Here is a 17,730-nt window from a genome sequence, read left to right as displayed (position 1 = left end):
GGCAGTACAATATTAAACAGAGAGAAGAACACTAATCAGGTGATTTCCTATGAGCAGCACTTGGGGACAGTGGGAAGGAAAAACTCCTTTTAACAGGAAGAGCTCTCCAAAATAACCAGGTTGAAGGATGATGAGCAAGAGGTCAGAGGTGAGTCCAATTCTCATGTGCCACGACCTAACGTAAAGTGCTATGGTAAACTGAAAATGTAGATCCGGACAGCAAAAACATTGTGAATGACTGGCTCAATAACTTGGTATTTACACACTGGAAATCTGTTCAAAAAGAGGAAACAGTCCCAAAAGAGAAAAACAGAGACATGCAATTACATGTTAATGGTGGGGAAAATAGTCAGTCAATGGATCATGAAATTACTGAAATGAAGCCAAACCCACTGTAATAAAAATTTTACATAAATCCCCAAATGAAACAACACACTAAACCCTCTAAAAACACAAGTGGCCATTGTTCTTTTTGCTAAAACCCCCTTACTTAAGGGTAAATCCTACTTAAATATCTCAACAGCAAAGAGCAAAGGGAATAGAAATTAGCGACTGTGTGCAAGTGTTAGTCAGTGCCACTCCTGACACAGAACTGCTAAAGAGTTAAAGGTCAGTGAGAATTAAATCAAGGACAAAGGTCAGACTGAGTGTCAACCTCAAACTGAAAAGCCAAAGCAGCCAGACACTCGAACACAACTTGAGACGCTTCTGAAAAGAAACAGATCTGTTGTGTGTTTTTGGAAAGGCGTGACTTTGCTGTTTCAACCTCGATCACCCCACATCATCCCATCCCTGTATTTATTGTATGCTTTAACACCAAACACCACATCTGACCACTCTTCACCAGAGCCGCTCCCTGTATCTCCTTTTTGGAGCTCGTGGTCTGATGTAATTCTTCCAGCTGCATCCCCAAAAGCTGCCCACCAGTTGTTGGTCAGCAGAATTGCGCAGTCTATTTCAGAGCGCCAAGCCCACACTGGCACCACAGTTTCAGGGCAGGCTCTGAATAAAAACGGACTCAAACCATGTGACTGATGATGTCAGCAAACCCTATGGAAACCCAACAACACAAATCTGATGATAGAAGAAACATCTAGATGTTCATTTTCCCTCTTTCTCTCTACCTTTATGTCTGTCACAGTCTATGTACTGACAAACACAATTAACTTTGAAACATTAAACAGGCCTAACTTTAAATTATACCTCCTCTTCTTGAAAACATACCCTCTATCCTGTGCACATAACCACCCACACTAAAGTGTAAGCACTGCAGTATAACCCGCAATATAACCACAGGTTACACCTTAAAAATGTATATGTGCAGCGTTACGCAGTATGCCACTCACAAACATGCTGCTATTATGGGGCCTCTTTTATAAAGGAAGATTAGGCAAAATTTCCCATTACAACTAACTGTGTGCTAGGTTTTCATCCTCCACAACAAAATGCGAACACATGGGCTGAATTTCTTGTGTCATATGGCACTACTTTGGTATTACAGACTAAAACAAGAAGCACTGCACTGAACCAGTGATTCCCAAGCAGGAGTACGAGTAACCCAAGGGGTATACTACTAAAGCACCAACTTGGGGTACAGCTAATCAGAGCTGTCTTTTAAAGCTGGATGTTGTTTGCGTTTTTGTGAATACTGGCTTTAAGTTTAAGAGGGCCCCTAAGTTAACCTCTGCACAAATGCATAACCTCAAGCCAACATTTTTAACCCTTTTAAGAATTAAAGAAATATAAATAATGGGAGCATTAACACATAAATGCATCAGTGCAATGTGACTGTTACAATAGCTGCTGACAATCTCCACTGATGAATGCAGATTGGGATCAGCCGGGTCTAAATGAAGGATTAACGCCAACATCAGTGCTCTTAGAGGAACTAACCGATGCAGCCTTATATGGTGCGGCCACTGTGGCTGACTTAATCATCATCACAGGTCACTTTCAACACCTCATTCTTTGCCTGTCAGTGAGAGACGTGTTCAGTGTTTTGTCTGGTCTGGCTGGTTTCCTGCTCCTCAGGATTTGAAGCCTGCAGGCTACAGTATAGGACCAGGACCAGACAAATCATTGTGAAAAGCAAACTTCAGGTTTTAAATCACCAAAGCCAGCGACTCCAAGACACAGTGCGCCTTCAGACGGGGCAGGCCAAAAATTGGAGTCAGTGTGTCCCCCCCAAACCACAATAAATGACATCACTCTATTCTGCATGCTGCGCTGCTGCTTGCTTTGCATTTTCCTCAGTAAACTGGGCCGAGAGATAGATGAGACAGAAGCAATGAACATAAAATGAGAAATACACTAAAAATCCATAAACAGAGACAAGAGGTTTGCCCATGGAGGTTGGGTTTGCCTGGAGCTGTAACTGTGCCGGACCCGACTGGGAGCAGCCAGACACTGTCACAATTACTGAGCCGGCCGCAGACTCTCTTAAAAATACCTCTGTGGGGTTTGCAAGTGGCCAGCCAACTCTTAGCAGCAGCAGTAATACAGTAGCTGTCGATAGGTTGGGAGCAGAGGAAGTATATACAGGAGTGATGACTCGCTACCATATATCTGCCCATTAGGCCTTTTTAACAACTACCAGGTTTGCAAACTGCAACAGTGGAAGGTGTGACAGGTATTCCAAAGTATCTAGTATAACTAGAATTACTATTTTGTTACTGTTTTTGAGAATTTAAATAAATTATTTCTGTGAGGCAAAGAGTAGCTTTGTTAAGAACAGTGTTATATAGTTTACCACAAATAGTGAAGGAGGGGCATCGTGCCAGAGGTTAACCTGGCTGTGATTATGTGATTTCCTATTATTAGTGAATGAAATAACAACAAAAAAGCCCCCAAGAGCTCAAAGCAGTCTCTAGGCTGCATTACCTTTTAAGCTAATAGTTGTTATGATCCTGGGTCGGTGATCCAGCATTTTGGTTTTTTGTGTTATCATTGAGCTTTGTTTTCTTCTAGGTTTTGACTGATAGGTTGATGGTTTGTTTTGTATTTCTAGTTCTCAGGTCCCTGTTTTCTGTCCCCTCTGTGTAGTTTCAAGTCTGTGCCCTTGAGCCAGGTGTATTTCTTGTTTTATTGTGAAGGTCCGTGTCTTATGTCAGTGTGTTGACTTTGCGTTTCCTCGTGTCTCCTTAGGTCTAATTTCTTCCGGCTGTGTTCCCACCTGTTCCTCGTACCCTCATGTTCTTGCCTGTGTATTTATAGCAGGTGTCCCCAATCCCAGTCCACGAGGGACAGTGTCCCTGCAGGTTTTACATTTCACCCTGGGTCAACACACCTGAATCATATGATTAGTTCATTACCAGGCCTCTGGAGAATTACAAGACATGTTGAGAAGGTAATTTATCCATTTAAATCAGCTGTGATGGATCAAGGACACATCTAAAACCTGCAGGGACACCGGCCCTCGTGGACTGGGATTGGGGACCCCTGATTTATAGTGTTTCTCCTCATGTGCTCGTTGCTGATTTGTCAGTGTTTTTTCCTGCATCATTCTGTGTCATCTCCCCGCGTCTCCCTGCATTTCCGTTCAGGTTTCAGTTCTGCGTTTTGTTAGTTTTTTCCAGTTTAGGTTTTGCTTAGTTTCCACACCTTCGCTGTTTCTGTTTGTATCACCACCTTATGAATAAACTCACTTGCATCTCAGCTGCCTGCATCTTGGGTCCTAATTCTCCACCTCCACACGTCTGCCACTGCGGACGTGACAGTAGTATTGTATTTTCTATATATTCATGTTGTTTTCATTGCTTTTTTTAAACACACGTTTGTACTGATAATGACATGACTATTAACCGCACTGTTAACTGCAAGCTTTTTATACAATATTATGCGACAATGTATTTCTAACTAAGTAGATAGCTCAATTGTTTTCACTTGACTTCTTTCTTCAAAGGTATTTTGGGATCAATTTAAAAGAAAGGCACATGTGAAATGTGATAGTTTGATGCAAATTATAACGTGATAAATAGAATCCCCATCTGCCAGCACCATCTCCTACAAAAACAAAGGCAGTAGAATTTTAAGCAAAGCTTTAAAGATAAAATACATTTTAAGAAAGTTTGACCTTATTTGACCTTGAAGAGGTCAGTGATCCAAAGTAATGTGATATTTTGAATTGTCATATATCTTTGTCTTTACCTTTCCATATGTTGTCAATACAAAAAATGACAGTAAGAAAATAGCTCTATACAGCATTGTCATCATTTTGACCTTGGGATCATCTAGTGACCTTGAAAGAGAGGTCAGGGGTCAAATATGAAATGAATATGAATATTACTTGTAAGAATCATAGTTTCTAGCTTATTATGCTTTTTGTCAGTTTTAAACCAATAAATCATTAAGTTGACCTTGAAGACCTCAGTGGATGAAAGGCAAATTTCAATGGATTGTTAACATGACCCCACTCTCAACACGTTCTCACTCCCAAAGCGTAACATTTTACGCTAGGTGACAACTCGTCAATATATTACGCTTCCGGGCACCCAACACGTCCCTACATTACGAGATCGGAAAAATGAGGAAACATGAGAACCGTTTGGAATGAATCTACGCATGTACGTTCATTTTACTTAAATCGCTTTGGAAAACACTATGAACGCGGACGGTCACCTTTCACGTTCCTCAGGAACGCCGCGGGACTTGACAAATCGTCAGTATATAATGCCTCGGGAGTGAGAACGGGCTGCCACTCTACACCCCTACAAGTTTTAATCAGAATTTATTCAAAACTTCCTGAGGTATTGCTTATTCCTTGCTAAATTAATAATTACCAGTACCACCCCTGAAAAAGTATTATTAGTTAATCCCAAATATATAGATACCAAATAAAAATAATGATGTTCAGCTGACTACCCACTCTTGGTTTAAAAAAAAAAGTCTCCTCATAACTACATCTGGGGAAACACTACTCAGTGAGGAGTGCAATGTGTAATTTCTGCTTCCTTGCATGACTGTGTGAAGGACATATGTATACACCAGCTGAATATTTTCTCAAGAGGCTGGGAATTATTGGGAGAGAATATGCCATAACAGAATTGGAGGCATGTAAACAAGACAGAGAGAGATTGCAAACAGGACGTGTGAGCAGTCTAAATATCACAAGATGGACGGGCGTCCACATGTTGAGGGTGGAAAACGGCTTCTTTCAGACTGACTGTGTCACAATGGAAAAACTAACTTGGTGCTGGAAACCCAAAGAGGACACTTAAGCACATGGTGGGTTACACTTAGTTTAGAAACTGGATTCTCACTGCTGTTCATTTGCCGATCAATTTAAGGTCTGGAAGCTTAAGGGAGGGTCTGGCCAAAATAAAACGGCACATTAAGTCATGGATCTGTGGTATGATTGTGCAGCTCAGCGTCAGAATTCCGAGGGCCTGGCGAAGCAGCGCGAGCGTCTGATTGTCTCACCAGCGCAGGATCCAGTTCTTCGTTCAGTATCGCCTCGTTCTTGATGACAGCCACACGTTGTGCGAAGCGACACGTCGAGATGGACTCCTGAGGAAAATAGTTTGAAAAATCTGTCAGTGATCTGATCTGTCAATAGGAGGGGGAAAAATGAATACCCCTGATTACACCATAATTTAGTAATCATGTGATACTGTACATTTCCTCAAAGGAATGCATGCAGAGACTCAACAAAGGTAACAACAGTTTCTCTACGAAGCCCACCGACAAAAGTAGTGTCCTAAAACTACAATAAAGTATTGTTTTTTGAGGGAATCTAAGAGACTTGTGTCTGAACATGTCCTCATTGTAACCATGCTTACCTCGAGGTTCCTTCTCTCAACTGCCATAGTGGCAATCATGGTGGTCATGCAGTTGCCCCCAAGACTGTCCCTCAGAACAGACGTTAACATGGAGTTTCTGTAGGGAATATGGGAACGATTCTTCTCTGACAGTGCTATGATGACCTGAGGAAGAGAAAAGTGCTGACATGACTGAGAAATACCACGCAAACCAGGGAAAAGTTGGCACACGGCTCATGATTCAAAAGGCTGCCATTATTTTTGCATTATTTCTACAGTGTTAATCACATCTTCACTACATGAGACCTTTCTATCTGTACGCTGCTTACAGAATTCTACTGGCCAATCAGATATACATCTGTATGAAGAGCCGACGAGGGACGAACTGCAAAACAAAAAGCTTGAAAACAAAAATCGGGCATTCTCAGCCAACAGTTTAGCTTTTTAATATGTAGACTGGAAATGTCCACGCCCAAATCCTACAAATATGGGCCAGAGACTAAAAGACTACATACACAGAAAAAGGGTAAGAGTCATGTGTTGAGTAGCATTGTTGGGTTTATTACCAATGGGCTTAAAAAGCTTAAAAATTAAGCCACTGATGAAGTGGCAAAAATTGCAGTTTTTCTAATGGCCACTTGAAGCTGGCTCCAAAATCCCTTTAGACTTTCATGTTAAGATTTCCAACTTTACAGCATTAAAGAGCCTATTTAAAGCCTGGCCTCTTTTTTGACCTCTATGGATACGTTTTAACATTTGCAAGTGAATATTATTTATAACTGCTTAACATGGATAACTGAGATAGGTGTGCTGACACAGTCTGCCACCCTTCATCCATTAGTTTGGCCATTAAACTACATCTTTACACAGTGTTTGTGTGTGTGTGTGTGTGTGTGTGTGTGTGTGTGTGTTTGTGTGTGTGTGCGTGTGTGTGCAGTTGATGCCATTTGGAGCATTTTCAATGGCTTATCTGTGGTATATAGCAGCGGTCTCCAACCTTTTTTGCGCCACGGACCGGTTTATGCCCGACAATATTTTCATGGACCGGCCTTTAAGGTGTTGCGGATAAATACAACAAAATAAAACTAGTACCGGTACTGAAAAAAAGAAAATTTATTCATAACACACGTGAAAAGACCCAGGAAAACCGAGTAAACAATAAAAACAATAACAAAATAACGCTGAAAACCGATAAAAACCCTGAAAACTATACATTTCACACCTGAGCCTCAACTCTCGCTGCCCGGTACCAAACGACTCACGGACCGGTACCGGTCCGAGGCCCGGGGGTTGGGGACCGCTGGTATAGCGCATCCAAGCAGTCTATGCTTCAGTTTAGTGAGTAAAATTCAACCATTTTATTAGTCCTTTATTTGTTACCTGTTACTCAATATGTGTGTCTGCGCATTGCATCTGTTCAGTTTATGAATGCAGTTTGCTAACCAAACTGCCTCCATTCTCAACAATGTAATGAATTGTACATCAATTGTTACTCTTTAAAAAAGCAATATTCTACACTACTTATTTACTCGATGTAGAAAGTAATTTATTTCTCTACTAGTTTTGCAGTACTCTGCAAAATCTCCAGGGATAAACTGTCAACCTGGCGGAGTGTGCACGATATCATAGGAAACACACTGCAGCCACTCTCAGTATATGAGTGCACAGTGTCTTTGAGTCAGCCCAGGGCTTCAAAACGGGCCTTCACAAATCAGTGGGAGATTTCACAGTGGCTATTTCCATCTTTTTTTATCCAGTCAATGTTATTAACTCACAGGGAGTAGTACAAATGAAGCAACTGAAGTCCTTGGGGAAAGAGCTAAATTTCTGTTTGGTATCAGTAACAAGAAAACAAACATTAAACCAACTGATAGATTATATCTTTACACTAAACATGTTTTTTTTTTATTCTAATCTGTATTAATATATAACAAAGAAAAAAAAGAGCCTACCTGTTCCAGGTAATGGAGAGAGAGGTTGATATACTTTGCATCGGTGAGCAGCTGCCCATTTAAACCAGTCTTGCTAACTCGGTCCGATCCTGCCAGATCCACCAGGTGGAGCTTGGATCGCCGCAGGGTGGCTGAACCAGGTTCACGCCTGCATAGGTGCACAGTGAATATACAGTGGGAACGAGTGGACGCCTGGTTCATGGGAGTCTGAGGATGACAAAAGTGGTCAAGTGACAAGAACAGATTTTAAAATAATGTTGCAGTTGCAGGTTTGTGAGAGAGTAATAATCCTGAATCCTGATAAACTGGCACACGTGGTGAAACCAGAAAAACAAAGGGGGGAATTAATTCTTCATTTCTGGTATTTTCCAATTCAAACAACAACAAAAAAACACGTTCCCTTTGATTCTTTTTTTTTTCTTGTTCCCACTCATTTATAGATCAAAGTCACAGCATGTGCAACCAATGCGCGGTGAACACATGGTAGCGGCTTGACAAAAGCTGAGGCTGATTTTCAGAAGGCCACTGGAACAGCAGAAAGCAGGTTGAGACCAGAAGGAAACAGAAATAGAGCATGAGTCACTCTGCACAAACAAGTTTTATTAACTAGAGGAGGATGAGGGCATTGCTGACAGAATAAACGGAGGAAATGGACATTCACTGACATAGCGCTGAGCATGCACTTCTTGCAGTTTGAACACATGATGCAGGTTTTATTAAGCAGCTTTTAATTAGAAAGGAGGTATGACACCTCCTTTCTAATCTCATCTTGTAACTCTCAGTCATCTAAGATATTGACATGAGCCACTTTTTCTCACTGCTAAAAAAGATCACCATAGACAGTCTAAAAAAGCTGCTCTGACTCTGACTTACTCTCGGCATAAAAGTGCCAACACCTGACTGTTAGGGTCATGACAGCTAGTGACAGATCTTTCACTATCTTAACCCTCTGCTGTCATCCCTTTCCTCAGTGCAAATTCCCTTCACTCTACACATGTCTATCTTTTCTCCATATTGTATCCCCAAAGTAACGTGAGGCAGCTCTTATATGTTGAGCTGGGATCGCATTTCTAATAGTTTTGCATAATGGGTCAAGGTTGGGGATAGTGTGTCCATGCTAAATTAGAGAATTTACTTCAGGAACCCTTTTCCATCTGTAGTCTTGTGGATATGGATATATGTTGTGGGACCTACCATGTAGACAGATGGAAAACTTGAGGTGGAAAACAGAGCAGTGATGTAAATGATAAGTAAGGATGATTATTAAATCAGAAAAAGCAAGACAGGGAGAAGCTGGCACAAGGGAGGCTTGCAGAAGCACAGCAAGCTAAAGATGTTTAAATATAGAAAGCATAAATGCTCAGGTTATATCCTGTCTTTTGCCCTGTGGCATTTGGAATGGGCTTCAGCCCCCCTTCCCGACAGGAGGGAAATGGATTGATGATAGGATGGATGAATGAACAGATGGATCATAGTTCCAGAAGTCATAGAGTAACTTAGCATATAAGCATGCAGGCACACTGGGGACACAATGGATATTAATAGTTATAAACAATGTGTCCACAGGGGAAAGTATCCCTATTCAAAACATATAAACTATGGAGTAACATCAGTAAAGTACAAGTTGTCCTCAATGGAGTCATGTCCTTTATTCTCACACATGCAGACCTTATGATAACCTCACACTAACCACACACAGTGTCGCAGGGGATCAACAGAAAGTGGTGCTACAAACTGCTAAATATATAGAGTTTGCTGATCCAAAATACTGAGAGGGAAGCTGAAATTTGGCTATTTGTGTACAAACATGTAAGTAATTTTGATTCTGATTGGATTCTATTCTGGTTCTATGCACCCAGCTCACCCCCATAAGTTGGAGGGGAAATCTGAGAGAAGAGGAGAGGTCTAAGTCCGACATCGATGTGAAGCCGAAACAGAAAAGAGCAAATGAGAGGAAACCTTTCCTTGTGAAGCTAAGGTGTGTTTTTTTTTTTTAAGTCCTGTTCAATAAAGTTGTGGAGGGGATTGTAAAGTCTCAAACCGAGTGAGCTCACTGCCTGCGGAGTGCGATGTGATCCGATGTGTCATCTATTAGCCACATGGCTGGGAGTAACAGAAGAAAGAAAGCATTGCTTTATTGGAGGGTCTGCATGGAGCAAGGACTTGATTCTGGCAGAGACCATTTGACCATGTGGAGGGTTCTTTGTTTGCTTCAGGCTCAAGAGAAACCTTCCTGTGATGAAGTCCCAAAGAGGACGAGTCAACAAAAGTCTGAATGTGGGTGGACAGCGGTGGGGTCTCCCCTGCTGCACATCGCAACCCTTTAAAAGTTTTATAATGAGACTTCTGAGAATGTGTTTGCACTGAAATATCCCTGAAGGTTTCACAGCAATTGACATAGGAAGCGTGTCAACCAAACAGATGCAAAACAAATGTAATATTGTTCAGGGTCCGGGCTCTGACACTGAGGGGGTCGCGGAAAGATCACATACAGAGTTATTTTCCACTCTTTGTGATTGTCCCACCGCCATTAATATAACCTCTTCTGAATTAGTCTCACCTGTGATCAAATATTCTGTCCATCTCATTACTAGACTCTTATGTTTAACCTCGTCTGTTGCCAAACAGACTTGTTCTTGTCATAGTCGAGCAGGTGCTGTATTGAATTGTATTTTTATTGTTTCTAGTTTTTTTTCTTCCCTCGTATTTTTAATTCCGCTGAATCCTTAATGTCCTTATTGCAGAACCTTTTGCTTGTTTCGTGGTTTTTAAATGCCTTTGGTGCTGCTCTCTCTGTCTCACATGTTTGTGTTACAATTCCTGTCTAGATGAGGCTCAGTGGAATAACTGCATTATTTGATGTTCATATTTTCCCTCATTTTGTGATACTCGTATGAAACACTACCTACTAAACATATTAAAAAGTTCCAGAAACTCAATCTTAGATCCTGAAACATCTACTATATTTTTTTTACTTTGGTTTTGTTTCATGATAGCATCACAGCCGCACACTTCAACATTCTCATTAAGACTAAAGAGCCTTTTGGAACCTGATTATCCTGTTCACTTTTACTGTCTGCTATTTACTTACAAACTACCGAAACGAGCAAACGAGGTGAGATCAGCCTTTTGCTCCAAAGCTCAGGTTGCAAAGCAAAAGCTGACCCACCGCATGTCTCATCAGCGTGGGGAGTCTGGGCGTCTGAGTGTGGAAAAAAAACAACACCACAACATAAACATAAATTATAGAGAGAATGCTTGGTTTTACTGGGGAAAAAAACGGTAAAAAGGACCACATGGGACCAAAATAATATTTTAGATGGGTCTTAAGGTACCTTTTAGAACGCATATTGCATTTGTGGACAAAAAATGCCTTTTATGCTGCTTACCCCGGTAGTGGTTAGCGATATTTTTGTATGCTGCCTACAATCCTAATTCTTAACACTGCTTTCATAGCATGTAAATTAAAAAGCAGAAGCCTTTATTTCCCTTTTTGCTCTTACTTCAGCGATCATACGATTGGTGTCACCAAGGAAGAGTAGATTTAGAGCCTCCTCCTCATTCACTGACTGCTGCAGGGACAGGTTCCTCAGATGGATGTTTTGGTCTTGATCCTCCATAATCATTACTTTTCTGAAAAAACAGAAAAAGAATCTTTAATGGGGAGAATTATCAAAGACAAATGACCAGAAATCAGACAAAACCCCCAATCATTCCAAGCAAAGCAATTACAAAAAAAGAATTATCTGAGTTATGTCATCCATTTCCCTCTCTTCACCAGGCGTCGCTCAGCTCTGAATCCAAACAAACCACACATGCATGTCAGTGTGGGCTGCGACCCACTTTGTGCTTTATCTATCTGGGAGTTCATGATTTGATAACAGACAGGGCTTGCTTTTAAAAACAAACAGGTGATTGGTTCTTGCCCACATCAGGCACCCTTTGAAATACGGTGCACTTAAGGAACCCCTGTGATCTCACCACATTATTTCCATCCCGCCACAGGGGCTGTGACACGATGGCTACTAGACTGACATGTCAAAGAGGGTGGAATGATACGCGAACACATGCAGACAATTATACTAACATGTGTAGGCAATTGAGGTGGTTTGATAAAACAGAATTAATCTTAATGTGATTAAAAGCTGTGGCCTGGCAGGGTTGTTTTCCTAAACAGCCACGCCAACCCGAAATATAAATGTTTATTGTATTTTTACAAAAACTGAGAATGGATTAAGGTAATTTGCAGACTTCTGGCATCGAGAGGGCGGAAAACTGAGTATGCGATGGAAATAATAAATAAAGAAGAGAATGGGGTACTGTAGGCAGTGAAAGAGAGACATCAGTCAGTGCCACAGCTTCTCCTTGAATCAGCAAGTGTGGCCAGAGCACAGTTAACGACGGGCACTGTCTATTTCCAGAAGACTGTGATTTGTGGGTATCTAAACCTTGAGCTGGATTCTCTGTGAATGGAGAGGAGAAACCTAAATCGAGCAAGTACATGAAAATACTGGATAACACTCTCAGAAACAGAGGTGACAGTAAAAGTCTATTTTTGCCTCTACATGGGTATAACCTAATTACTTAACTTTTCTGAGAAAAAAGGAACATGCAGGAACACATTTGCCTTGATTCTTCTAGATTTTAAGTTGCAAAAGCACAAGACCGACTGTTTTCAGTCTAAGGTAGCAAAAAATAATAGTTTTGCCGTAAGTTGCATGAAATGTAATTTAAAGTAAAATGTAAGTTACATACATAAACCCTGTGAAATCAGCTGCTCTGCTGAACCATTACTGCAGCCATCCTCAGTTACCTGTTGTATGTGGATCTTTCTGCATTCGGTTTTTAAACTGAAAAGCATGCTCTACTGGGTTAACATCAGGTGATTGTCTTGGCCTTTGAGTAGCATCACATTTCTTTGCCTTGAGAAACTCTTGGGTAGCTTCTCTACTTTGCTTTGGACCATTATCTATTTGCACTGTCCAATCAGATTGCAGCATTTGGCTGAATCTGAGAAGAGCATAGACCTGTACACTTCAGAATCCATCCTGCTACTTCTATCAGCAGTCACATCATCAATAAACACTCCGCTGCATTGGCATGCCAGTGCCATAATATTGCCTCCACCATGTGTGATAGATGATATGGAATGCTTTGGATCACGAGTTGTTTCTTTCCGTCTCCGTACTTTTATTGTACCATCATTCCCATTTAAATTCCTATTTAAATTCTTCAGTAAAAACATAGAAAGCACCCAAGGTACCAATGCCCGCTTTTGTAACTGTCATGGACACTTAATTGGTACAATTTTCTACTGAATCTAGGATATATCCCATCATACCAAATGTCATAGAAAGACTGTTATAAACAGCTATGACAACGAGAACATGAAACTGAATAGGAACATGTGAAACATGGACGTGAAGTAAACTAAACCTGACATGAACATGAAAAGTAGAAAGCAAGACTCTGTAAACTGACAAGAATTGACATGAAGTAAACAGATGACCCAACAATGAACAGAGGAAGACAGAGGACTTAGATACACAGAAGGATAATGAGGGAAGTGGACACACCTGGGGAGACAACTCTGACACAAATGAACAAGATGCCACAGGGGAAGCAAAACTAAACACACTGAACATGGAAACAGAAGACTTTCAAAATAAAAGAGGAAACATGGAGAGACATGAACTGGGACGTGCAAGCTTGACACAAGAGACAGAGAGAGGGAGCGAGAGAGGGACACAGAGGAGAGAAAATACAAACAATAGAGAGAATACTGGGTCGCAGACCTAGTCCCCTGACTATGTGCTTCAATTTACATGGAATGAGCCAGGTACAATATTGTCACAACTACTGATAAGTCCTATCATGGGTTCAATGGCAATACCTCAGAAGGTCCCACTAAAGGTAAAATAAAGTGAATGAATATAAATATTGTGTGTGACACAAACACAATAGGCAAAAAATTTAATGCACAGACCAGCGTCTAGACAGATGGAAATTAGGATTGCAAAGAAAGATGGAGGCAAAGTAAAAAAGAGGATCACGACGGAAAGGAACAAACAAACAAGAAAAAGGTTCTGAGTAAAGCAACAAAAGAGCCCATGAAATCCTGCAAACAAATGGCAGATGGACAAAAAAAGACCGGCTGCAATGACCAGCTTTGAAAAACTATTTATCCACATGACTCTTTTGCTCTCCTGCAGTCTGCCACCAGGTTGACCACATCCATTGCGGTCCCACAGCCTCATTATGTCAGCTGGCAGTTCATAGTGGGCTGCTAAACACTAGAGTCTCCATATTTCACCACACAATAACTGTGAGCCAGGCTGAGGTGGCTAAATTAAAGTTAAAATATACACCATATGACCCTAGTTGTTGACATGTGCAACCGCTTAAAAATAAGAAAATGGGCACTGACGGTAGGTCTTCCAGTCGAGATGCTTCATGTCGGGAATCCAGAAGGTCGTATCCCATCTCATTGTAGATCTCCAGATAAGAGATATGTGTGGTATAAACCATGCTGCTGTCCTGTGGAGCACCAATAAATCACATAAAAGACTTACATATTTTTGACATTTTTCTGAAGCTAATAATAATAATAATGGGTAAAAAGACGATTGTTATGTTCTGCACATAATCAACTGAAAAACAGGCAAATGAACAACAGTTTGCTGACCTGGCTGAACCGTTCATATAGGTAGGAAAGGGTGCGAGGAATAATCCCACGATCGCTGTACCGCTCAGCCCCTCCTGTGATGGTAAAGGTCTTCCCGCTTCCTGTCTGGCCGTATGCAAATATGGTGCCATTATAGCCAGCCAACACACTGCAAAGACACCCACATTATTAGCAAAGTTTTCGCGAATAATTCAAGCTAAAGTCAAAAAATAAAAGTACTACCATGTAAATGAGCCATTAAATATCTATCACTAATGCCATGTTTATACTTTTCAAGTTGTGCTTGACTCCTTTCTCTAAAAGTTGAAGGCACACAAATACATAAACACAGGTGACAAATTAAAGTAAAAGAAAGCTCCTTGGCATTAAATATATTCTTTCAAAACACATGATAGTGGTGGACAGTGCACTAATATCTCCCAATAGTTTCTTCATCTGATCAATATGAAGGCCATCATTCACATAAAGCTAAAACAGCTTTATCGAGTGAACTGAAGGGCCAAGTATAAGTTAAATGACAGCTGTCTCTTGAACTGTAAATCATGCAGAGTTGCTCTAGTAGAGTCTAGCCATAAAAATATATTTCTGAATGACCAGAATAGGTCCACTTTGAAGTCTGGAAACAAGTGGCACAAACCTGTGAACAATACTTTTTCATTTTTAAAGAAAACTGTAACTTAGCCCACCCTGTCCTGTCCCACTGACGTACTCTCACTTTTCCTTTATAAAGACCTCTGGAAGGAACAAGATCACACTTGGGGCTTGGTACCCAGTGCAGAACAGCAAAGTGAACTGGACTCAAATTTCTTGTCTTGGCCAAATGTGGATGTTTCTAATTCTGATGGCCTTAAATTTTTCAAATTTTAGTAAACTGAGGTTATTGTGTTCACTTCCAGATGTGGTTGTGTCGCGCCTCTCTTGGACCTGGGCCCTTTGCAGCTGTATATAATATCAGCAGTAACGAACCTCAGTAATGCTCACAGTTATGCTCATCTTTTAACGGGTACACACAAACATGAGCACATTTACTCCATCGTGGCTTCCTGCCACTGGTTTCCCATTAATTTTAGGGCCCATTTTAAGTTTTATTATTTGTTTTTATAACTTTTAATAGATCAGCACCAACTTACATATGTAAGCTGCTGACTGCAAGAGTCCCATTGAGGTCGGTGAGGTCAGTGGACCAGCTGCTCCTTGCAGTCCCTGAAGCTTGACTCAAAACAAAAGGTAACTGAGTTTTTTCAGCCACAGAAGATCCCCTCATTTTTTGCTCCTTGCCTTTTAACTCAGAATGAGAGTGGTGTCTTCTTGCCTTTTGTTTCTTGTCATTTTCATTGCTTTGCTTTGCTGTTTTGGTCCTATAAATAAAACTGGATTTGGTTGGACTTCCCTAAATGTCACCAGTTCTTGCTCATACGCCTCCAATGACATCAGCATTTTAAATCTGAAAAAGACCATTGACTGTACTCTTCAGCAGACACCAGAGGCCTTTGTTAATTGAATGTGACACTTCAAATCCACAGGAACGGATGGCGACGGCGAGCAGAGAACTGCAATGGCGACAGATATCTGCCGGTGAAGGAGGAATGTGGTGGAGTGACAGAAAGAGCCCAAAACCACTCAGCTGTAGCAGGTCCGGTAAATTTTGGTTTGGCACAGAAATGTCCTTCTGCACGTGCTCAGGGCCATGGAAACCAATGGTATTCAGATCTGTCTGAATGAAATGAACATCTAAAAATGATAGAGCTCACATGAGACAAAATTTATAGGCAAAACAAATTTTGTGTCTTCTTGGAAATAAACCAGCTAGTAATGGTAAAATGACAGAGGGGCCTCTGACACGCGAGCTTGGATCAAAGGTGTGGGTATCCTGTGTGCTCCTGACTCTGCCAATAGCAAGGAAAAAGGATATCTTTACACTATATTTTTCGAGATGAATTATAAACGAACTTAAGCCTCGCACTTATTCTAATGGTGTAGGCGAGCCAAGGTTTGAGCAACGTGTGGGTTTCCTTCCCTGTGTTCCACACCCTGTATGAAAAGGGCGAGGGAAAAAACTGCATCTCAGTTAAAATAGAACACTGGGTCCACTTATGAGAACGGCGGTTGGTTGGTCAGCCAACGGGCGTCCATTTAATCTACTGTGAGTCATGGAAGTGATTGGCAGGCGTGGGGAAAAGACACTGGCTCAGTGTTTAGCTTAATGTCAGTACTAATGATGCGGCCTGGGCCCTGCCACTGAGGCTTGGGTGTTTCCCAATGCTTGTTCCTGTTTACACCTCAACTTTCCTGGAGATTGGAGAGTGATCGCTCAAAAGATCCTTGTTCTTTCTGTTGTTTAAATGCGAAGCTGTGTGTCCAACCTCTTCAGGTGCAAAGATAAAACTGAACAGACCCTAACTGAACTTCAGCAGCAGGTTTCACAGCCTTGTGAAATAGATTACTGTCCTGATAGAGGGTTTGACGTGTCAGCCCGACATCATTTCACTGGCTCGTCCCCTTGTGGAGCTATTAATGCTGGTTTGTTTTTAAGCTACTGTGCTGGAGTTGAAATAACTGGTTCCAGTTACACCACAGCACAGACACAGACTTTAGTGCAAGTAAACGAGTTAGAGCTTTTGGCTAAACTTGAAGTGTGCCAAGTATGACAGAGCACCAACCAAAACAGCAACCTGACAGTTACTGCTAGCCGAGATGATAGGCAGCCGAGTTTTAGTGCAACAACAGCGAAACTGCTGCAAATTCCTGAATGAAACAGAATAACAACGATCACCGTTTCTTAAATACCATTCATCGTTTTAACCATGACTGTCAGCTTAATACCTTCATGTAGGTTAACTTCCTTTTCACTAGCATTTCGCCTGTTTATCTCTTATATTTAGCTAAATATTTTGTTTGTGTCAAGGTCTGTGCTCTGTCAAGACCATGTGAAGGTTGAAGTGTGGACCCAAAAGCAGACACGCGAAAACAAAACTTGATTTCCACAAAGAGTGAGCTGTTTATTAGAAACTGGGAAGCAAAAAACAAACAAAAACAAAAAACGAAAGGCAGGAGAAAACAAACACAAAACTAACATGGGGGGACTTGAGCTTGACACATGACAAACAGACGACCAAACAAAGGGAAACTAACACAATATATACACAGAAGGTAATGAGGGAATGTGCAACAGGAGGGAAACACAGCTGGAACTAATCTGACGTAAGGAGACAGGGAGGAAGCAAAACTAAATACCCTAAACGCAGAACATGGGACTATCAAAATAAAACATCAACCACAACAAATATGGAGACGAGGACTTAACACTTAGGCCGGGGGAGAAACAGCCATGGGGACA

At 41.2% G+C, this 17,730-nt stretch overlaps 1 protein-coding gene across 7 annotated transcripts in view; it reads right to left on the bottom strand.

Moving 5' to 3' along the window:
* The window catches only part of kif6 (kinesin family member 6), a 76,898-nt gene that overhangs the window by 47,704 nt on the left and 11,464 nt on the right, over positions 1–17,730 (bottom strand). For all 7 annotated transcript variants that reach the window (XR_014916914.1, XR_014916916.1, XM_085442329.1 and 4 more), the window contains 6 exons: positions 14,394–14,541; positions 14,136–14,245; positions 11,212–11,341; positions 7,709–7,915; positions 5,778–5,921; positions 5,419–5,505 (listed from right to left, as the gene is read on the bottom strand). Coding sequence is in view for 5 of the 7 variants with exons in the window: in XM_085442329.1 (XP_085298455.1) it covers positions 5,419–5,505; positions 5,778–5,921; positions 7,709–7,915; positions 11,212–11,341; positions 14,136–14,245; positions 14,394–14,541 (826 nt within the window). In the remaining 2 variants the exon portion in view is untranslated. The remainder of the gene's footprint in view (positions 1–5,418; positions 5,506–5,777; positions 5,922–7,708; positions 7,916–11,211; positions 11,342–14,135; positions 14,246–14,393; positions 14,542–17,730) is intronic.

This window comes from Copadichromis virginalis, linkage group LG19, assembly GCF_057382275.1.
Source record: "Copadichromis virginalis isolate Kocher_CV1m ecotype Utaka linkage group LG19, C_Virginalis_male_GT1.1, whole genome shotgun sequence".
Classification (NCBI taxonomy): domain Eukaryota; kingdom Metazoa; phylum Chordata; class Actinopteri; order Cichliformes; family Cichlidae; genus Copadichromis; species Copadichromis virginalis.
The sequence above is the reverse complement of the archived record's forward strand: the minus strand, read 5'-3'. Positions and strand labels throughout refer to the sequence as shown.